General features: G+C 47.7%; 2 protein-coding genes across 17 annotated transcripts in view; one reads left to right on the top strand and one right to left on the bottom strand.

Annotated features, from left to right (window-relative positions):
* Positions 1-6,160: 6,160 nt before the first annotated feature.
* Positions 6,161-17,807, bottom strand: LOC117642619. 13 transcript variants are annotated; one of them, XM_034380958.1, is made up of 9 exons: positions 17,763-17,807; positions 15,905-16,016; positions 14,545-14,881; positions 11,641-12,067; positions 10,577-10,699; positions 9,641-9,832; positions 8,730-8,978; positions 7,440-7,651; positions 6,161-6,823 (listed from the first exon to the last, which is right to left on the bottom strand). In XM_034380958.1, the coding sequence occupies exons 2-9, from the start codon at positions 15,924-15,926 to the stop codon at positions 6,541-6,543; spliced, it is 1,845 nt and encodes a 614-aa protein (XP_034236849.1). In that variant the 5' UTR covers positions 15,927-16,016; positions 17,763-17,807; the 3' UTR covers positions 6,161-6,540. The 13 variants fall into 13 exon arrangements, with proteins under 13 accessions (XP_034236849.1, XP_034236854.1, XP_034236851.1 ...); XM_034380963.1 differs by lacking the exon at positions 17,763-17,807 and adding an exon at positions 17,592-17,608; XM_034380960.1 differs by lacking the exon at positions 17,763-17,807 and adding an exon at positions 17,410-17,485.
* Positions 17,183-22,292, top strand: part of LOC117642620 (cytochrome P450 CYP12A2-like) — an 18,541-nt gene continuing 13,431 nt past the window's right edge. Inside the window, exons 1-6 of one of the 4 annotated variants that reach the window (XM_034380965.1) lie at positions 17,194-17,331; positions 18,802-18,958; positions 19,213-19,346; positions 20,203-20,306; positions 21,127-21,243; positions 21,951-22,027. In XM_034380965.1, the coding sequence (XP_034236856.1) occupies positions 17,284-17,331; positions 18,802-18,958; positions 19,213-19,346; positions 20,203-20,306; positions 21,127-21,243; positions 21,951-22,027 (637 nt within the window). In that variant the 5' untranslated portion in view covers positions 17,194-17,283. Of the gene's footprint in view, positions 17,332-17,377; positions 17,507-18,801; positions 18,959-19,212; positions 19,347-20,202; positions 20,307-21,126; positions 21,244-21,950; positions 22,028-22,292 lie in introns of those variants that run through there. The other 3 variants (XM_034380966.1, XM_034380967.1, XM_034380968.1) reach the window with 3 other exon arrangements.

Here is a 22,292-nt window from a genome sequence, read left to right as displayed (position 1 = left end):
TGACTTCGTGACTCCTAGGATTTCTTGAAATCGTATTTTTTCTTTTCTCGAATAACATTTATCTATCAGGCTCAATAAAAAGGCTAGGCTCAATCGCGGTTGTATTTAGCAAGTAAAAAATCTTTCATGAGTCTTTGATGTACAGACACAAAAGTTCTAACAAGTTAAGGAAAGGCACCAACAGTTTGACACGCAATACTTAACCAAACATGCAAAAAAACACAGAGCCCATCACCAGGTAACACAGTTAAATAAGCGGGTTGGGTGTGCAAGATCTATCGGGCAGGTCACAGCTCAGGTGGCAAATCACAGGTGAACACAAGATGGGCAGGGCGACGCAGCCACCTGAAAACAGTAGAGCGGGCAACCGGCCCTCCTGGTGTGGGCCGAGAACGCAGGGCAAGGGATCCTTTGAAGCTCCGAGTGGCAGCCCCAGTCGCACCACGGACATTTGCAGCCCTCATCAATGTTGCTTTCTTCCAGGAGAATGATGTGAAGTTGAGGGTTCCTCACCAAAACGTCCTGCAGGGCCGGGCGGTGCAGGAAGGCGTGGTGGCATGTATCTGAGGGTGGCTGCATTTCCAGAGTAGTGAGACTCGGTGCGGACGACGGGCTGACAGCGCGTAGGAAGGTCCGCGGCAGTTCCATGCCTATGGAGAGGGTCTGGAGGGAGGGAAAATGGGGCAGGGGCAAAACCGCCTCCAGCTCCAAGAAGATCGGATTACGAAGAAATCGCACAGAAAGGGTTTCGAGGAAAGGGGCTGAAGCTGAACTGCTCAATGCTAACAGGCAAGGAGAACGGCAGTCCTTCTCGTACGATTCGAGCTTGACATGCTGAAGATGCGGTGCCTGCTGCAGAGATGCCAACATCTCAGGTGAGACGCAGCCCCACTCTGTAAGTTCAATCGAGTTTAGCGAGGGGAACGCTTGCAACGACAGAGCTTTGCTCCACTCGCATTTGAGCCTGGCTAAAGAGCGCAGGTTCGGAATCTTTTGTAGCAGCGACACGGGAAGGTCCTCCACGATGAGCTTCACGTTTTCAAGAGTCGACGCATGTGTCTTCAAAAGCATTCTCAGAATGGGCTCGTCCGGCTCATACGAACGGTAGCGTAGCGTGGTCAAAGAGGGGCTGCCTTCTTCGTCGCCCCAAGTTGGCTGGGGCTCACCATAGAGGTCCTTCTTGAGATCTAGACTACGAAGACCGTTTAAACTGCACACCATTCGTAACAGTGGCGGCAGAGCTTCACCAGGAATATCATAGATCCTCAAACAGAGCTCTCTGAGGCCCCCAAGGTCAGACAGCCTCTGCGGCGTGTTCGTGGCCCTGATCACGTCGAGCGGGTGCTGCACTTCCATTCCGAGCTCCTCGATGACGCAGTCGGTGCTGGACACCAGGGAGGCCACGGTCTCCAGGTCCGCAATGTCCGGACCGACCTGGCGGAGGCGAGGCGGAGGGCGGCGCGCAGCAGGCCCTCGCCTTCGACCAGTCGCACGCAGCGCCACAGGGACGGATGCAGGCAGAGCTCCCGCAGGCGGCGGCACAGCACGCGGCACTGGAAGAGGTCTCGAGGCGATAGGTAGGCCAGCACGGCCAGCAGTGCGTCCTCCGGCAGGGAGAGGAGCTGCAGGCAAAAGCGGAAGCCATCAGAAACGCTGCACGAGAGTCGACTTGAGTGCACTGCAAATATAACTGTCTACTGAGTATACACTTAGAAATGCATGCTTGCAAGTATACTTGCATATATATATATACGCCGTATAACTCCATGCGTCAAGCATGCGTTTGTAAGTATGCACTCGCAAAGCATGCATTTGTAAGTGTGAACTTGGCCAAGCATGCATTTGTAAGTGTGTACTTAGTAGACAGTTAGGTTTGTAGTGTGCTGACGCTCAACGCAGGTTGTAGTGCTCCAGGATGGCTCAGACGGAGACACGGTGCACTGGTAAAACTAAGGCGACGCCCTTCTTCAAGCGTACAAGAGTTCATGCGCTCCTTTCTTCCTATGCATGGGGGAATCGCCTTGAAGCGTAATTGTACGCTTCAAGAAGGGCGTACCGTCTTGAAGCGTAGTAGTTTTACCAGTGATTCATACTTCATATAAAGTTTATATCTTCATATTAACGTCTGAACAGGAGGTTCGAAAATCGTCAAAATACGTGCAAATGACGCTACTGCCCCCTTAAGTTACCCCGGTTTACGGTATGTAAAAAGTATAATTCCGTGGAGGATAACGGAATTTGCAGCTTACTCGTTCCACAGGACAGAGATTCCTCAAATTAGTCCTCAAAATGTGTTTTTATATTATTCCCGCCCTTTTCGACGTACTCTGCAAACTCAAGTGTGTGCCAGGCATGCACTTCTTGGTGCATGCCTGCAGGCACACACTTCCTGGTGCATGCCTGGCAGGCACACACTTCCTGGTGCATGCCTGGCAGGCACACACTTCTTTTCTGCATGCCTGGCCGGCACACACTTTCTGGTGCATGCCTCAGGCACACACTTGCCGTCGCTTGTGCATACAAGCAAGTGTGTGCTTGCAGGCATGCACAAAGAAGTGTGTGCCTGCCAGGCATGCACCAGGAAGTGTGTGCTTGCAGGCATGCACCAAGAAGTGCATGCCTGGCACACACTTGAGTTGGCAGAGTAGAGCCACAGTCTGTTGTACGTCGATGCCTCTTTTTTGTAAGGGAGGGTGGGGCAGTTTGAAACAGGGGCAGTTTGAAACAAACACCAATATTAAAGCAATGAGGGCTGCCGAAGGAAATGTGAGTGTGCACAATCTTCTATTTTCATGATCTTACTGATTTGCGATCGACACGGTCGTCAACGGTGCACTTTGGTGGCCTTGAAAACAAGGTGAAACTTCGGTAACATTGAAATTGGCCTAAACTTAAATTTCTAAGTCACGGGAGTTTCCGTCTGGGTTTCGCTAGTAAGCAATCATCTCCCGCGCACTTACTTCATCTTTTAGTACCATATTAGACAAACGTAACGCACCCTCGGACACTGACGTAGCCCTCACCAAGTCCGGCGGGGAGCAGCACAACTGGAATGGTGCCCTCTGGGGCAGTTTGAAACAGATGTGGATGGGGCAGTTTGAAACACAGCAATATCACTAGAAAAAACGTTTTATATTATGGAAAGCGAGCATGACGATGGAAGTTCATAATTCCAGATGGCATCAATGGAGACGTTCTATGTTTGACCCGTGACTTGCATCAAAATGCAACATTTATGGACTGTTGCGTGTTGTAAACTTTGCGGGCAGGAAAAGGCCTTCATTTCAACTCAAAAACAGTAATGTGTGTTAACAACTTTTGTTCGTCTCTCTAAGACGAATCCATTGCCATACAAATTTTCAAAAAATTCGCATTTTGAAAAATATGCTTTTTTGGCTTTTAAATTATTAGCAAAAATGTTGAAAAAGTTCGTCAAAATGTCAGCACTTGCATGGGAACGTCTATTTGAGTCTATTTGAATCTATTTGAGTTGTGTACGCGGCTCTTCTTGGCCCGTGTTGACTTCCATACAGCTGTTTCAAACTGCCCCATCGCTGTTTCAAACTGCCCCGGCCTGGGGCATTTTGAAACAGATGCAAGGGTTGGAGTTTTACCTTATTATTAACTTTGAACGAAGTTGTAAGCGTCTGCGGGCATTTTCTAGTCTAGATAATGAGTCATTCTATCAATCTAGTGCAAACACACAGCATATAGACCAACAGTGCGATTATAATAACGAAATTCCAAATTCTGTTTCAAACTGCCCCACCCTCCCTTACCTTCCTTGAGTCTTCGTACCGCTGATGGATAGCAAGCCGTTAGGGGGAAAATCCAATGTCACATGGTAGCCTTGTCACATGGTGTCCCACCTTCGCTTTCCCTATTCACAGCAAAAACTCTAGGAAGAATCGCTTTGTTACGCGAAGAAAATGAATGCATTGTAAAATCTGCGATGAAATGCTTCGTATCATAAAGCAAAGTACTTCGCAATGCGAAGCATTTCTTCACAGTACGAGGCAATTCTGCAATGCCTTCGTTTTCTACTTAAAAACTTCTAAATAAAGGCTATCAAACAGGATGAATTCCTTTTCAGTGACGGTTCAGAAAACTCTTATACACTTCTGGATTTTTTGTCCATATTTGTCATATTTGAGCATACGAAAGTTATGTACAAAGTTGTACATTGAAAATACTAGAGCAAAATATGGAAATGTTGCCCCTTATTTACGTATAAAATTGTACATAGCTTTAGTACCTACATCGCCACACGCTTATCATCTTACGTTGGTTTTCATGCGTAATACGATGATTTTCCATCGTAAGGTACGACCAATTTCCAACCTGCATAATACGCACGAATGTGAACGTAAGGTACGCAGGATTTTCAACGTAATACGCATGTTTTCAACGTATTACGCACGTTGTCAACGTAAGGTACGTTGGTTGCGATTGTATTACGATGACATTTCAGCGTAATACGCATGTTTTGATTTCAGCGTATGTTACGTTCGTGTTACCATCGTAAGATGATAAGTGTGCATAGTTAGAAACAATAAAAGTACTTTAACATTTTAGTGTGTACTAATGCACTTGAACAGGTGTACGCGATTGAGTTGCCCCCGAAATTTCTAGCTTTGTGATTTAGCTTGTTCTTCACTCGCCCATGACTAGGATGCTATGCTTTATTGAACAACGTTTTCCTGAGAAGAGACTCACCGATGTGTCCATTGTGTTGGCAGTGCTGGCGCGGTGAGTCTTCGGGTCGTTATGTACACCAGTGTAGACGGCACGAAACGAAGGCTTAACGACTTCATGCACTGATCGAAGAGGGGTAAGAAGCCCGCGCGCAGTGGATATAATTTAGCGTAACACTGGTACAAGCCTGCGAAGCACTTGCCTCTTAACTACAAAAAAAACTGAAGGCATTGAATTGCTTCGTTACGAAGAAATGCTTCGTTAGGAAGGATTCTGCTTCATCATACGAATTATTTCTTCGTAGATTTTACAGTGCATTCATTTTCTTCGTATTATGAAACGATTTTCGAGGAGTTTAAACTTTGTAAAGCAAGGGCGTAACAATGACCTTTCGCGAAGCGTACAGCCTGTGCGGCTGCCCTAGCGCACATCAAGGGCGGATCCAGGGACGGGTTCAGGGGGGGGGGCGACGTCGCAAAAGTTGCCTACCTACAGGGGTAATGCACGACTTTTTGCCTACCTTTCAGGCGGCTTCGCCGCCTTCAGGGGGGGGCGACGCCCCCATCGCCCCCCCCTTGGATCCGCGCCTGGCGCACATGCGCTCCGTTTGTGCTAGCACTTGAGAAACTTCAGGCAAACGAATAAAAACACTTCGCTTAGTACCTGTTGAGAATGGACCTATTTTGGTTTGTGGGTTCTTTCCCTGCTGGAAAACTTCGGAAGCGAGATCTGACGAGAACCCTAGGTTTGGCAGAGGCTCCAAACCCCCCTAAACGGCTCTTTTTGGTGTGTGTGTGTGTGTGGGGGGGGGGGGGGGGGTCGTAGACCTAGTGGCCAAAGAAACTCTCAAATGGTGCGTTCCCAATTTCCTACTGAGAAATGCTCCACTGTGGCATAAAGGTACGGAAAATTCTGTATTTTTTTTTTTGCCAGGACTATCCGCATTGCTAATTTAAGTGTGGGACAGGCATGCACTAGATAACGTGGGACATGGTTTGCCCCAAGCTACGCTTGCAAGTGTGGGACACGGATTTGTCCTACACTTACAAGCGTGGGACACCGTTTGTCCCACTTTATCTTGTGCATGCCTGTCCTAGGGCTGGCCGTACACCTTATTTCGGATCAGTAGAGAGGAGAGTAGCATCAAAATTTAAAGTGAGGGGCGACCCACTGTAAAAGAAATTGCGTACACTGATTGTGTGAATGTGCAAGATATCTGGCGTACTTGCCATTCATGTTGCCTACTTACAGGCGATTTTGCCACCTGAATGTGGAATGTGGTTAAATTTTGTACAATAAATGTGAGCTGTTCCCCCCTTGATAAACACCCACAAACTTCATCTTATCTCCCAGTGCGAAGAAGTCTCGTATGCCTTTTAGATGAAAAATTAACCTAAATAATAAGGCACTAGATTGCATTTAATAGGGGTGAGGGAGACGCCATCTGGAGGAACGAAATTACTCATTTACCGGACTTAGTAGTCGTCGTCTTTTATTTAAAAACATAAAACTAAACGGTCACAAATTTCTGCACCTTACGACGACTCAAAGAGTTCAGAAGTGTACTAATTTACCAGACTGGGTTCACATTTTATTTGAAACAAAAAAATAGTACTGTTTTCAATTTCCTTGCACCTTGCGAAGACTTCTAGGAATGAACCAAAGTAAATTCAACAGTAAAAACACAGGTAAGTACAAAAGTAGATACAAAGGTAAGAACTAAATTAAGTACAGAAGTTCATACAAGAAATACGAAAGTTAAAACAAAAAATACGATAATACAAAACTAATACAGAGGTAAACGCAAACACAAAATCGTTGACTGCGGCGGCCGATCGCTGCCTGTCAGCCTTCGGTCTCTTCCCCAGAGTCGTCGTCGTCGTCCTCATGGTCCCCCGTCGCCGAGCGGCAGGTGACACACTGGCAGTGGCCCGACAGCCGAAACACGTTGGCCCTGACGTCCAACTCCGCGTCGTCCTGGTCCTCCGGCGCCACCCTGTTCGCGCACACGGGTCGCTGCTGGGCGCACACGCCGTCGCAGCAGCAACACAGCACGGCCCCGGTGCCGACCCGGTCGCCGAGGGAGGCGCGCAGTGCTTCGCAGGGCGCTTGAGCGTGGCCGCGGGTGCTGCGGACAGAAATGCACCCCGTAACTACACTGGAAGAAAAATGAACGGTTTTCGCCGCTGATTTATTAACAGGATTTTCCATGCTTGAAAGTACGGTGTTTACCGTACCTAGAAGTACAGCGTTTACCGTATGTATCAACAAGTACGGCGATCACCTTGCTTTGTAAAATGCACTTGTCAAGAGGCACTCTTTTCTTGACATCAAAGTCAATTTTTAGACGATTTTGAAAATTTTCTCCAACTCTTTGGGATTTAATTTAAGGCAAGATATTTTCAACACTGAACAAACTACGGAAATCGCTGTACTTCCAGGTAAGGTAAACACCGTACTCCTATAGACAGCTAAACAAATAAAAATGTGCACAAACTTCAATACGCAATTAAACAAAAGATAAGTACGAGTCTCAGAGTGTAGACGCGTTGTAAGCTCTAATCGCTAAATGGGACTAAAATCGAACGAGATTTCTTCCCGAACGAGGTAGCCACTGGTGGGGTCACACGTTTGATTCGAGACCTGTGAGGCGACTCCGGAGCTCAAAACGCGGCTAGAGTTTTGACAGCCTCCACCGGTCTTCAGGGCCACTGTGTGACTGTGACGGCCTGGGCAATACTCACCCTATGAAGGCGAGGAAGTCGAGAGGCTGCCTCTCCTGCAGCAGCCGGCGCAGCTTGGCCTCGTCCGCCGCGTGGCCGGGCCTCACGCGCACCAGCAGGTGCCGGAGACGCTCGCAGCGCAGGAGCGCGTCCGCCGGGAGGCAGTGCACCCCGACCTCCTCCAGGGTGGCCGCGTTGGCCAGCACTAGCGCCTCCACGGCGGGGAGGCCGACCTGCACCGGAATTCGATAGACTTAGACAATGCTGACTGCACTGCAAATCCAAGTGTAGGACAGGTCGACACTTTAAAGCGTAGACCAGTTTGTCCTACGCTTGCAAGTGTCGACCAGTTGTGTCCGACGCTTCAAAGTGTCGACCACACTGCGAGGGGGAAATCACTCGCGTAATAGTCGGGTCACCGATTCCTAGTATTACGCGTAATAGTAATAGCGTAATAGCCAAATTTTTAAAGATTTTCCCTATTTAGGGTCCGATTTTAGACTAGATCTGGATATTTTCGAGCGTAATAAGCCTTCTGTAATAGCGTAATAGAACGTAATAGGGAAGAGTCGGGTCACAGTTTTTAAGAGTGATTTCCCCCTCGCCACACTGTGTCCGACGCCTGCATGTGTAGGACACTGTTTGTCCTACGGCAAATTGCACTGAGTTTCCTATTGTGGCCCCACACTTCAGCCGTCGGACATTCTGTGGTCGACACTTGCAGGTGTCGGACAGTGTGTGGTCGACACTTCAAAGCGTCGGACACAACTGGTCGACACTTGCAAGCGTAGACAACTACCTACTCTACGCTCTAAAGTGTCGACCTGTCCGACACTTGGATTTGCAGTGTGCATGCTGTCATTGCAGGTTACTTAGAGGGGTGAATCACTGGTGTACTCATGTGAGCAGGCACGCATTCGGCCCTGAAGGCTGCAAGGTAGGCTTAAAGTCACACATTGCTCCCGTAGGTAGGCAACTTTTGCGACATCGCCTCGAGCCGTTTCTGAATCCCCGCGCCTGCCCGCGAGTACACGCTGAGGAGAGTGTACTGAGTACACTGTTGAGTTTGCAGAGAACACTGTAAATGTCTTACGGTGAAAGGCTGTACCAACATATTACGGTGGACATTTTCTCCATAATACCAACGAACTTCGTCAAAATATTTATAAGGTACAGTGAATTCTCAGAGGTATGTTATGAAGTAAGCTGCACCACCACAATATGGAACATTTTCACCATAATATGGAGAACCTTCACTGTACAACATTTTAGAGTCTAGTTTCCCAACACCTAGAACTGCGGTGTACTCACCCCGGGGTGGCAGGTCAGTTTGCGCAGATTGCCTGTGGTGCCGCTGGGCACGGTGCCGATGCCCTGGGACTTGCACTCCGAGGTCGCACGGTCGTACGCCACGGCCAGGCTGGCCAGGCGTGGCGCCTTCAGAGCCGCCTTCAGGCACTCGGCGTTCGGGTTGACCAGCGCCAGGTCCACCAGATTCTTCTGGCACGATATGAAGGTCTGCGTCCCCTTGCGCTGCCCGTTCAACTCGGCCGAGGTCACCTGTGCATGGGAAATAGTTCAGCGACGCGTTTGTGGATGCTCTGCAAACTGAAGTGTGTACATAGTGCACTCTTATTAGAGCATGCTTCCAAGCACACTCTCCACGCTCATTTACAGCACACTTGCTAGGCACACGCTAAAATAGTGTGTGCATTGCATGTACACACTGAATAAGAATGTACGGCAAGTGCCATTAAACTGGCCCATGCTTTCAGATAGGACTGATCTAGAGTATTTTAGCGTGTACATGCCAGGCACACTCTACTTAAGCGTGTACCTGTGGTTGCGAAGGGGTGGTATGTGGACTCGACAGTGAAAGCTAGTTGACATCTATGAGTCTTACATGGGTCGGCTTGAGTCCCAGATGTGGCAGAGAAACGTAAGGGTGCGTCCCTCCATTTTCAAACGATGCAGTGGATTGATTTCCTCCATACACACTAAATGTCATGGGACTTTTCTCATTCCACGAGCTATGCAATTTAAAGAGTTCGTTGAAATAAGCCCAATGGTATTTTCTCTCGACGATATGTACCGCCTAGCTGACCCAAAATTGTACCATCATCAGAAGTGCTCAAAATTGCATCATCGATGGGACAAAAATTTCTATTTTCTCTTGGAATAAATGCACCATCTGTTAAACAGCCCCCTTGACGTGTACGCACCTCACAGGCAGACTGCCTGATGGCCCTCCTGGCGGCGAGAGGCAGCGTCTTCGGGTAGTAGACCCGCTGCAGGCAGGGCGCGAAGCGGACCGTCCGAGTGAACTGCCTGGCGTCCGCCAGCCAGTGCTTCAAGTGGCCGCTCGCCGAGGGGGCCACGTCGTACGCCAGCCGCCGCCGGCGCCACACGGAGGGCTGCCACCCAGAACACACTCCACGGTTAGCGCTTGGCAGGGAGAGGGGAGAGGGAGGGAGAGGGAGGGAGAGAGGGAGGGGGAGAGAGAGAGAGGAGGAAGAGACAGAGAGAGAGAGAGAAGGGAGAAGGAAGAGGAGGGAGGGAGGGAGGGAGGAGAGGGAGGGAGAGAGGAGAGGGAGGGGGAGAGGAGAGAGAGAGAGAGAAAGAAGGGAGAATGGAGAGAGAGAGAAAGAAGGGATAAAGGAGAGAGAGAAAGAGAGAAGGGATAAAGGAGAGAGAAAAGAAGGGATAAAGGAGAGAGACAGAGAGGGAGGGAGGGAGGAGAGGGAGAGGGGAGGAGAGGGAGAGAGAGAGAGAGAGAGAGAGAGAGAGAGAGAGAGAGAGAGAGAGAGAGAGAGAGATGAAGCCTCATTCAGGGTCATGCTGCAATGGAGCCCTAAGTAGGAGAACTGGAATGAAAGTTAAGAAGACATCAAGATAAACAAAAGCCGCGCATGTGCGGCAGAACGGCGACGCAAACGCTTCTCCTGACGAATTTCGCATACTTTGATACTCCTGATTACCTCTCAACTTTCGTTCCAGCTCTTCTCCGAAGTAGAACCCGCGTACTCTTATTTTTCGAGCTCGGTAAAAACGGTTCCTGGTTTTCCCAGGAACTCCCTGGAAATCTTCTATGTCTCTACTAAAGGCTTCCTGGGAAAACGGAGGAACCGTGTTCGGCGTGCGGCGAGACTCAGACTTACCAGCTTGGCTGCAGTCCGCCAGCTCCGGCAAGTCTGCCCTGCAGAAATGACGTCCGCATTTCCCAGCAGGCAGAATGTCCTGGAGAGGACTGCTGGTGGCAGCGCACTCCAAAAAGACTGCGGCTGAGAGAGAAGCAGCTCATTTAGAAGGGGAAGGGGGCGGAACGTGCGTAACTACGTATGAAAAAAAAAGCGTAATTACACTCTAAATATGGAGTGCCCAGAAACTGGGCGCCTTTATGTCGCCCGCCCCACTTTTTAGGGTGCCAAACGTCGCCCAGTTTCTGGGCACCTTTGTCGCCCAGTCTCGGGGTGGACAAATCACACAGTAATCGGCCCTCTCCCCTCTCCCATGGTAGAGCATGCACAGGTGTCTGTCTGGTTCCTGGGCGACTAGGTGCTGCTGAGCCATGGGCGAAGGCAGGATCCGGTTTGTGCACCCCGAGACTAGGCGACAAAGGTGCCCAGAAACTGGGCGACATTTGGCACCCTAAAAAGTGGGGCGGGCGACAAAGGCACCCCGTTTCTGGGCACTCCATGTTTAGAGCGTAGGCAATTAAAGGTCCACAAGAGACTTTAGTGTGTAACCATAAACGTTTGGGTGCATTGAAAGGATTACAAGAGAGGTCAGTAAGTTATTGATTTATTAAAAAGTAAGTGATAAGTTGGTTGAACGCACCCAAACCTCAACTAGTAATGTAATGATCCGCACGAGTCTGAGTGAGACATTATTTTTCTTGAAAACTATTGTAAGTAAAAAGCCTATTCTAGTCATTTCTATGACACTACTGGGGATGAGTCTCCCTGATTTTTCCCCCACAGATCTGAACAAGTATTCGAACAAAATCTTACGAGAACCAAAATTTTAAATGTTTCGACTAAATTTCCAAAAAAATGACCAAAATTACTTTACTTTAGGCCAAAATGAAGCTTACTCAATTATCTAAAAGGGTTTTAACGCAGAAATTGTAAAATCTTGATCCGTCTACATCAAAATTTCTTTATTTACAAAGTGTTATTAACATGCATCAGCCCCCTTAATACATGCGACGATCCGTTCTCACCTCAGGTGTCTCCTCCTCAGCTGGGCGGCTCGCAGAGGCCACGGGTTCGTCGGCCTTGGCGGTCTGGTGCCGGCCGGGTTGCAGGGCCGGAGATCGTAGAGCCTCCGCCTCCGCATCCAAGTCGCCCACCCTCTCCTCCTCTGGCGACAAGATGGCATCCACTGCCGCCTCCTCTGGAAAAGGACCTGTCTCCTTCTCCGGCGACCGGTTTGCAGGCGCCACGGCTTCGTCGGTCTTGACGGACCGCGGTCGGCCGCGTTTCGGGGCCGGAGCTTCCGGTGCCTCCGGATCGACGTCGCCCACTCCCCTCTCCTCCGGCGGACCGCTCATCTCCGACTCGACGACGGCATCCACTGCCTTCCCCTCCGGAGAGCTGTTCGTCGAGGACACGCGTCCGTCGGGCTTGACAGAGCGGGGTCGGCCGGGGCTGCACAAAAAATAATAATTAAAATAACATCCCGCTGACATCACGTTGAAACAGGGGGTGGCAACGGCCTAGGGAGAGCGTGAAGCGAGGCTCGCGCCGTCAGTGCAGAGGTTGCGCACTTGTTCGAGATTATGAAAACTAGACTGTGTTTTTCAAAACGCTTTGCACCGATGGAAAGGGCTTGAAATTTAGGGTGCATTAGGCTAATTGCTCTTCTCGAAACTCCCCCCTTACCTAATTTAAAGGTGCAGTGAAAACACCGAAAAACGCGAGAAATCATAAAATTTAGAAAAAAAACTCGAATGCTCCATGTCGATGTAAATGATTCCGCCCTTGTGTTCGGTTGAATTGGAAGTATCGGGCAGTCTACTAGGCCTAATGCACCCCAAATTTTGTGCTCTTTTGATCTGTGCAAAGCGTTTTGCAATCAACGGCCTAGATCTTACAATCGAAGCAAAATAAGTAACCCCTGCACCTTACTCGCGCATGGCTTCACGCGCTTCCTAGGCCGTTGCCGCCCCCCTGGTTTCACAAGTGATGTCACGTTCCTTTGAGTATAGCATTGTGATACACATTCATTTGGACGTGAATCGGCCATAAATTGGCTTATTCATATTCAAACAAAATGAGACCATGTGACACAATACTAAAACGAACGTGAAATTTTCTCAGGACCGTTTCAACGATGTGAGGTTTGAATGAGAGTAGGGTAGGGTCAGTGCGGGAGAAACTCACTCTCAGACCTATATGGATTTTTTTCTATCTTGCTTACAACGTTTCTTGAGCTAACGAAAAATGCACTATTTTCTCTTTGGCTATGCACAATTTTGTACGTTTCATAGATAAAATTGCCCATAGACCATGTAGAAATTGAAAAGTGCACTGCAAATGACAAAAATACGATTTCAAGAAATCCTAGGAGTCACGAAGTCAATTTGGGTAGGAGAGTGGGGAAAGCAAAAAAGTTATGTAAAAGGTAGGGGGTGGCTCAAGGGTGGCTACGAACGGCGGCAGTGGTACCAATGTGGTCGATGTGCCACCCGTCAAAATTTAACCTTGGCAATAAAGAGAAATCAAAATGCCGGGAAATTCGAAAAAATTCCAATGCTAATGTATTCCACAGTGATCTGACAGAGGAACATCTTTGAATTCCATCATTATGAAAATTTTGGTAGCAGAAAGAAGGCAGTAAGTTAATTTTCGCGGGTTGGCAACAATTTTGCCGGCGTCTGCGCCCTTGCGAAAATCGCGAAGCTGAAAACACGAGTATAGTCGCGCATTAAAACCGCCCCTCCATTGTTGCTGACGTTGAATTGTTTGGCTTGTTTCAAAAGGCTACGGTCCTCTAGTCATGTTTTCTTCAATTCTGTGTAATAGTTCTCTCTCACAACGTAGCAACACCACGACGGTTGGCTTGACAAACTTTATAAACTCGAGAGGGATGGTCTCGAAACGCGGGTGAGTCTTGTTCGAGGAACATGAGCACTGAAAGTCGCGAGGTGGAGCGAAGTGATCATGGTGCTAACTGAATCAGAAGTACCATCAAACCTGGCTAAAAGGAGCAGCTACATGACCAGCTTATTCAAAAAGAGACTAAAAGTCTTAAAGCGACTCTTAAACTACATTAAGGAAAGATAATTCACAGATGCATGTGCACAGGTACGCAGTTAAATGGCTCAATTCACTCCGATTTGAAGAGTAACAAAAATTTTCAACAAAACAACAACAAAAACAACAACGCAGCGGTGCGGGATTGGTGCGGGACACTCTCATAAAAAGTCACTGGCCGGCCGGCCGATCCAAATGGCCACGTTCGAAACGACACCAATTCTATTGTTGCATCTTGTCTACCTGCAGTCAAAGAAATTTTTCATTTCGAACGTGCTATTTCAGCTTTTGGAGTAAGCTGTACAGACCCAAAAAGAAGCTCCGCTATTGGTCCGGCTCGGCTCGGCTCCCCCCACTCCCTTTTTTTTCCTTTGACGAGTCGAGTTTTGCCATGGAAACGGCGATTTTGACAGCAAATTTCTCAAAATTGGCCACCAAATTTTTAACCAGATTTCAGCATCAGAATCAGCGTTCAAAGTTCTACAAGTCTGCAAAATCTCATTAAAATCGTATAGAAAATATCCGAAATGCATAAAGGGCCACACAAATCGAATCTCGGGCCGGCTGAATCCTGGGTATACTATAAGGCTACTTCGTGCCTAAAAAGTCAGGTTTAATAGACTAAATACATTATAGAATGAACAAAAAAGTGCATAGCTAAAGAGAAAATATTACGTTTGCACAATAAATCTTATGGCAAGAGATAAAAAGTCATACGAGACTGAGAGCGGGACAGGAGATCAAATGAACAACCCATATTTTACTTCAAATGCGATATGCACAGGCTTAACACATAACGCATTGATTTCCTTTCCATAACAAAGCGATGGTTCGTTGACTTTCAGTGAGAGGGCACGCCTCAGACTTACCCGCGCCGTTCCGCAGGTTTGGGTGCTTCTCGCGCCGAGTCGTCCACCGTCGCCTCCTCCGGCGAGCGGTCGGCAGGGGCCGCGGCCTCGTCGAGCCTGACCGATGGCTGTCGGCCGCGCTTTCGGGCCGGAGGCTTGGGAGGTTCAGGAGGTGCGGGAGTCCCCGAGTCCACGTCATCCACCTCGGTGGCCTTGGTCGAGACGCGGCGAGGCGGTTTGAAGTCGGGGTCGGCACCGCGGCGGCGCCGCTTCGACCGCAGCGCCGTCTCGCACTCCGAGTCGGACTCGCACACCACCAGGACCACGTCCTGGGACAAGCGCGGCCGGCGAGTGGATCCTGCGGCACCAAACCGAACACTGTTGAATGCACTCTCAGACTCGCATTGGCTTCTTTCTCTCCATTATTGACTTTTTGTCCTATGCCAACGAAGTTTTTTAAGCATAGCAATAATGCGTAGAATTTCCTTTGTAACCATGCACAATATTGATCACTATAAACACTCTCATTCCAGGAACGTGACATCACGTTGAAACGAACGCGGCAAAATGTCACGTTCGTTTGAGCATTGTATCACATTCGTTTCAATGTGAACAAGCTAATTTTTGGCCGATTCACAACTTGACATCACGATAGTTGAGATATCGTCTCAGTGGCGGATCCAGAGTCGGCCCAAGGGGGGGGGGGTCAAAGTAGCACTTTCTGCCTACTTACAGGGGCAAAGTGGTCCTTTTTGCCTACCTTTCGGGCGGCTATCTAGGGGTGGGGTGGGGGTGGGGGCAATTGTCCATTTGGTGCTGTGTAAATGTATTGGAATAAGGCAGCAGATGATTCGAGAAATAATTCAAGCATTTAATTGCATAAACTACTTAAATTCCTTTTTTCAAACGGGTGTTAAGAATCATCCCAAACGCCTGTTACGCAAGAAGTTCGTCCCTAAACATCACTGGACAAAGTTGACATGTGGTTACAATGTAAAGGCGTCACGCTTCAAGGCCCCAACGGTACTCCGATGGTGATTCATACCTGGGGAGCCTCAAACAGAAACTTCCCAGAACTCAAAATCTAAGATTTGCCTGTTTTCGGTGTACCCTATATTTCAGACGCCTTCCAAAACTGTACCTGAGCACCGACCACATCCGCTTCGATTATTCAAGAACCTTCTACTTGAAGCGAAAGAGGGGCCATACTTAGATTTTCCTCTGCTCCCTCCACTTAAATTAATAAACGCATTTGTTACGAATCGCCCCTGTTAGGAACCGCCCCACTCTTCCTCAGGCTCTAGCCATTACATAGCGATATGCTTTTACGGAGACTATTTTAATCCACGATTAAGAATCAAAGAGGAAAGGTCTGACTCACCGATGCTAGATGCAACTTCCATAGCGCCGAGGATCCCAGCTCGCAAGGAAAAGAGGTTTCAGGTCAGCGAGAAGAGGAGCTCAAATGATGAAGCAACCAATAGATGGCGAACCTGTAACAAATGATCAAAACAATGTTGTGACTGAAATGGGACTGCACACCAAGTGTCATGGGACTTCTGTTGTCCCATGAATAATGCCATTATCAGCGAATCCAGTGGTGATACGATTTTGTGTCCGCCAGGCAGAACCAACTTGGGGGGATCCTACTGAAAAGACCTTCTCTTGGCAGCCCATGCAAATGACCACACCAAACGCACCTAACGTGGTCTAGACTGCACCAACTGATGCGGTCAAAATGGCACCCATTTGGCCGCATCAGTCGGTGCGGTCCACACCAAGTGTGGTTTTACAGTGAGGGCGGTGGAAGGGCGAATCAGTGCAATTTATGGCACCTGTCTTTCTACTTGTTTCCGCAGTTTGAGTTTTGAATGGGCAGATACGTTGCCGCTATCCAGTTGAAGAACTTGAGTGGTCACCCCTGTCTACTTAGGTGTGCCGGGGCGCTACCGGCCGGGCATTAACCGTATAGCCGTATCGACCAATTATAGTTTTGCTGCCATGAAGCAGTTTCATTTCCTTTCTCACCAACGCTCCAAAATGAACCGCATTTGTAACACTTGACTTCATTCACTAGCGAAAGGGGTCCTATTCAAAACATCTTATCTGGACGTTCCCCTCAAAGAATTTTAACTGAAACGAAAGTGAATTTCGCCAAGTTTGATCATTTGGAACGGTACGAGAATAAGCGGAACATTTTTCTACATGCACTATAGGTTTCTTTGCTCTTTCATCTTCAAGTTTAAGTGAATTAAATCACAAATTATATTGATTTGGAGCTTCATGAGTAAAATTCGCCTGCGTTTTGGGTACGATTCTTGTTTTAGAGTACGGCCTGACGAGATCTTTTCGATAGGACATGCACGGAACTTCCGTGGTTGGTAAGGTACGGACGGCTCAGGTGAAAAATTGACCAGACACGTTCCGTACTTTTCCCGTACTTTTTTTCTACCAGTGGACGCCCTGGGTTGCCGGCGTAGAGAGTCAAAGGTTACTGACCGCGACTTGTCCGCTATCACGCCGCTCCCGCCTCGTCCCCGTGCTTTGCAAAGTCACCAAAGGATCTCTGCAAAGGGCAAGACCGGGGCTGTTGCCCCCAGGAAAGTCGGTGTTATCTCCTCGTCCGTTTCGGGATCCTTGATGTCAACATTGAGTCAGTTCACGCTCCACCTTCAACAGGCACCCACGACTTCGACTTCCAAACACGACAGTGGAACGGCAATTCTGTCTCTGTGTGTGTGTTAGTGTGAACTACAAATTATGTTTCGGTTGACGCAGACAGTTTATCCGGTTATTAAGACATTGAAGGTGAGACACTCTAGTGGCGGTTACAAGACAGCTCTGTAGTGTGCACATATGACCCCACTGCAAACTCAAAGGCGATACTTTTTGGCGAGTCAATTGTAACTGACTCCGTTTCTTTGATACTCCTGACGAAGTCTTAATGTAGACACCAACAATTCAGTCCCAGAAGAGCTACAGGGTACGCCAGACCGTGTCCTGTCGTAACAGCTCTGTGAAAATTTGAGACGTCACTTGATAACAATTTCAAGGCTAATTTTCCTTACAACAATGTCATCAAAACGACCCATGCAATAAGTATAGAAACTTTGATGAAAATGTCATCAATTTGTGATGAGATTGTCATCATTTGAAAGTGATGAAAATGTCATCCACGTTTTTGTCATAAAGTGACAACAAATTTTGACAGTGAGGCTTCGCGATGCTGCGTCAGTTACAATCCACGCCTGGCGTTTGTGAGTATTTCCAGGTCACAGCAACGGCCTCGGGAGCTCGTGACGCCATGCTCCCCGCATCTATACAGTGGTTACGGACTTCTTCGGGATCACTAGACCGCAGTCGGTTGCACCATCTATTTGAAAACATTTCCTCACTCGTTTAAAGGGATGTTCTGGTGAAAATGCTATTTTCTCCTAAATAGGTCCCACTGTGAATATTTGTTAAAAATTTGATGTCTTACCAAGTAATTATTAAAATTTTTCTATGGGGAGGCACATTCTGTGCGCTGAGCCCAGTCGCAGAGCCTTTTTCTCCTATTTAGGTTAAAACTTATAAAATCTTCTTGCGCATACTATTTTGTCGTGAAAGGTTGGCCTTGACATTTTTCACTTCTTCGATATATTTTTGAAAGATGCCGGCATGCAGAACTCAAAACGTAAATTACATTTTTATTCGCAAGCTTTCTAACCAAGCATTTCACTGTAATTGACCAAAATTGTATAAAATAGACAAATTTTAGGGACTTTTCAGCTTAAAAAGCTTACAAATAATGATGTAATGGAAATTTTGAGCTATGCATGCCAGCATCTTTTCAAAATGAATCGAAGAAGTGAAAAATGTCAAGGTCAACCTTTTACGACAAAATAGTATGCGCAAGAAGATTTTTTAAGATACAGCCAAAATAGGCTCAAAAAGACTCTTCGACTGGGTTCAGAGCCTGGCATGTGCCTTCAAAAGTCAAATTTTAGTCTCCTCAAAGAAAGATTTTATATTCCGAACAAATTGTGACAGTGGAATCCATTTGGAAAATAGCAAGATTTTCACCAGAACCTCCCTTTAAGGTTAAATTAGAAGATCCGGGAAGGCTAATGAGTAAAAGGGAGGTGAAATTTCATGCTCTTCGATCCGTGCCCAACAACGGCCTAGCTTGCACAATCTCTAATCTCGACTAAGTCCGAAACGTCTTCAGTTGAGGCGAGCATGGTTTCACGCGTTCCCTCAGCCGTTTGCCAACCCCTGGTATGTCGGTCACGACAGGCCCCCGTTCGGTTGCTGTCGACCGGACAGGATGCGGCCCTGTGCCAAGACGCCCCCCCAGCCGGCCTGGAGTGGGACAGTGCACTTCCGTACAGTGAGATGCCCGGACCCAGACCTCGACCTGTCATCGGGAACATCATGCGTTTCCTGCCGGGTGGTAAGTTTTTGGCACACTTATTGACTACGTTGTTGTTTATTTTTTGCACACCTTTCGCACGGAATTGAGCATGCGCTTGATATGCACGAATTCGTGTGCAACAACGCTTCCTGCGGTTTAAAACGCATGCACAATTTTATGCAAATCTTATGCACTCAAAACTACATAGTAATGTGGTGTGCAAGCTTCGACTGCTTTGAATCTGTAAGAATTTTCACGAGCGGCAGAGTAATGCTGCTTTTCGCCACTTTCAGGCGAGTTTTATAAGCAAGAAACGTCACGCATTTTCGACATTTTGCGTGAGACCTACGGACCTGTGTCGAAACTGAGTGGGATTTTAGGAAAACCCGACTTTGTTTGCGTTTTCGACGCTGTTGAGGTGGCAAGGGTGAGTAATTGCTGTCTGCCGTCACGCGAAACTTAAGTGTTGACGTATGAGTTAACTCGCTTAAGTGGAGTGAAAATCTGGGTTCAAAAAAGTGAAACCTAACCTAAGAAGACTAGCCGCAATGCCGAACTTGAACCACCGGGCCTACTTCCTGCCAGGGAAGGGTATGGTTGCACTGACGACTGATCCAGGAAGCAGAAGAAGGGGACAATTCCATTTTGACCATTTTTGAGGAGCAAAAATTTGTTAGCAGGGAAATCTAAAATTGAACAATAATCAATGCAATGTTATAGATGTTAAAGATTTTCTCCATAGGTGCTAGGAATTGAGTCAAGTAATTTGGTGCAACGATGAAAATCATTTTCAGGCACAACAAAAGAATAAAACCTTAATTTGGAGATAAGTGGAATTATTCCCTTCTTACGCTTCCTGGATCAACTGAAGAGCGCACTTAGTACACACACGCAGCATACACGCACACTCATTCCAGGAACGTGACATCACGTTAAAACGAATGTGACAAAGTGTCACGTTCCTTTGAGTGTTATGTCACATTCGTTTGGATGTGAAAAAGCTAATGTATGGCCGATTCGCATCCAAATGAATGTGACATAATAAGCAAAGGGACGTGACATTTCGTCGCATTCGTTCCAACGTGATCACGTTCCTGGAATGGGAGTGCAGGGCACGAAATTGTGTCTTGAGAGCACACTAGAGTTTTCCAGTGTCGGTCATTGAGGGCGAGACACAGATTGGCGCTTTATCGAGCCCTGTCTTGAGAACGGGAAAATCGAGAAGTATTTGACCGTAGGTACACTGTCTTGAACCCCAATTTTCACTCCACCCTTCTGTCAAGGTTTTCCGCAGCGAGGGACCGTTGCCGATTCGAGGAGGAGCGGACTCCCTTGACTACTACTTCCGCAACATGAGGAAACATTGTCCCCCCAGCCTCATTATCTCGTGAGTCGGAAGAACAAGTGCTCATTTTTTCTCATGCCTTTAAGGATTCATTTGTCAAAGTAAATCGATGGCATTAAAAAAGTTATGTGTGAAGTGGCAATCTTGTATTCTTTATTATCCGTGCCAACTGTTCCATTCATCACTTAGAATGAATTGGTCACCACCATCACCCTTTGAATGGGTGATACAGCTCCGTTGCCCCATTTGGGGTGACGAAATATTCATCACCCGAAATTTGGTAACCGGCGTTAGATCGCCCAAATTTGGGTAATGTCGACGGTGCCGTGAGGTCCCCGATGGCGTCCTTCCGGGGCCACCACGATGACCGCCATGTGGCGTTGAGGCCGCCGTGAGACCCGGAGGCCTCAACGCCACACAGCCGTCATCGGGGACTTCGACCTCACGTCGTCACCGACGACGTTACCCAAATTTGTGCGACCTAACGCCGGTTACCAAATTTTGGGTGATGAATATTTGGTCACCCAAAATTGGGCAACGAAGTTGCATCACCCATTTAAAGGGTGATGGTGGTGACCCATTCATTTTGAGTGCAAAAGTGGTAGGAGACACCACGAGTCCGACAGTTTACGGTTCCTGTTTCAAAAGTATATAGGGTTAAGAAAGATTACAGTCAGTCACCTTAAATTCTTCAGGCGATGAGTTTAAAAATTCACCAAATCTGGCAAGCATCAAGCATCAATGTTAAGCATCAATGTTATACCTTGTTACAAATGGACAATAAATATGTTTAAAAAATAACTAGGTTGCGTTGCATTCGCGTGACAGTCGGAGGCGACTAAACTCGTTACCCTCTTTTCAGACAGGGCCCTGAATGGCAAACCTTCCGATCGGCTGTCAATCAGGTGATGATGCAGCCAAGAAACACCCTGCAGTACGTGCGTCCCATCGACCGAGTCAGTCAGGAGTTCGTGGACAGGTAAGATTGCTGTGTCCTTGACCCTGAGCCGGCTGACTCGACCCACCCCGACTCGGTCCAGCTTCACAATTAGTATAGTATATTTTGTTCATAGCTTTGCATGAAATCGCGAGCATGGGTTTCGAAATGCACGAGTTTGTGAGTGCTAAGTATGAAAATGTGCTCAGATAGCCTATGAAATACCTTGTGACACCGCGGAACTTTTATACTTTCTTCCGTCCCCGACCTTATGTCATGCTTAATGTAAAACATGAGTTCATACGCAAACAGTAACGCCCCGTGACGCTTTGGGGGGCCGAGCAACTCCGGGCTAGAGCATGTCAATTGCCGGTACAACTTTGTATACGCCAGGCGGGACAAATCGTCCAATGAAAGTACAATTTGCAGCAGTCGTCGGACATAATGTGTCCCCAGGCGAGAACAAAATTGTACCACGGTCGGATGTGCTTAAAACTGCATCATTCATGGGACAAATAAAGTCCTATGACGTATAGTCCTGTATGGCCAGAAAATATTCTCACCCGTGAGGGTCAAAATAATTCTCACCCAAATTCTGGCGATAAACAATACCTCGCCCATAACTTTCGTCATTATGATTCTATCTTTTTCTCACAGTGCAGTGCACAGTGCAGTAAACATGTCCACCTCGTCTTGCCCCCAATCTTCCAGGGTGGACTGGTCTGACCCTAGCCTTTCTCTGTTGACAGAATGAGGGTCATACGAAACGACAAGCTGGAAATGCCTCCTGACTTTTCCCATGAGATATCCAAATGGGCTCTTGAGTGTGAGTTCTTGCAAAGGTGGTTGCAGCCGCGTAGTGCAACGAATGCATCTAAATTAATAGCATGAATATAAAGTGCTTTAAAGGCACTGAAGAGTGCACTGCACACTCACATTTCATTGCGGAAGTATTCACTATAAACCTGACTGCCTTAGAAGTACCCACCGACAATACATGCAGGTACACGAGAATCGCATGTGCGTAGCAACGAGCTTGGCACAAGCGTTCAGTTGTGTGAACTTGACCACACTCATTAAATGTCTTAGAA

The sequence above is a fragment of the Thrips palmi genome, unplaced genomic scaffold, assembly GCF_012932325.1.
Source record: "Thrips palmi isolate BJ-2018 unplaced genomic scaffold, TpBJ-2018v1 HiC_scaffold_16, whole genome shotgun sequence".
Lineage (NCBI taxonomy): Eukaryota > Metazoa > Arthropoda > Insecta > Thysanoptera > Thripidae > Thrips > Thrips palmi.
The sequence above is the reverse complement of the archived record's forward strand: the minus strand, read 5'-3'. Positions and strand labels throughout refer to the sequence as shown.

Bases quoted from the DNA above. Each gene is read 5' to 3' on its own strand.
- LOC117642619 (XM_034380958.1), bottom strand. From the start codon at position 15,926: ATGGAAGTTGCATCTAGCATCG. The intron at 12,068-14,544 runs GTAAGTCTGAGG...TTTTTTGTGCAG, and splicing joins AAACCTGCGGAACGGCGCGG to CCCCGGCCGACCCCGCTCTG. The intron at 9,833-10,576 runs GTAAGTCTGAGT...TCTGGGTGGCAG, and splicing joins GGCGGACTGCAGCCAAGCTG to CCCTCCGTGTGGCGCCGGCG.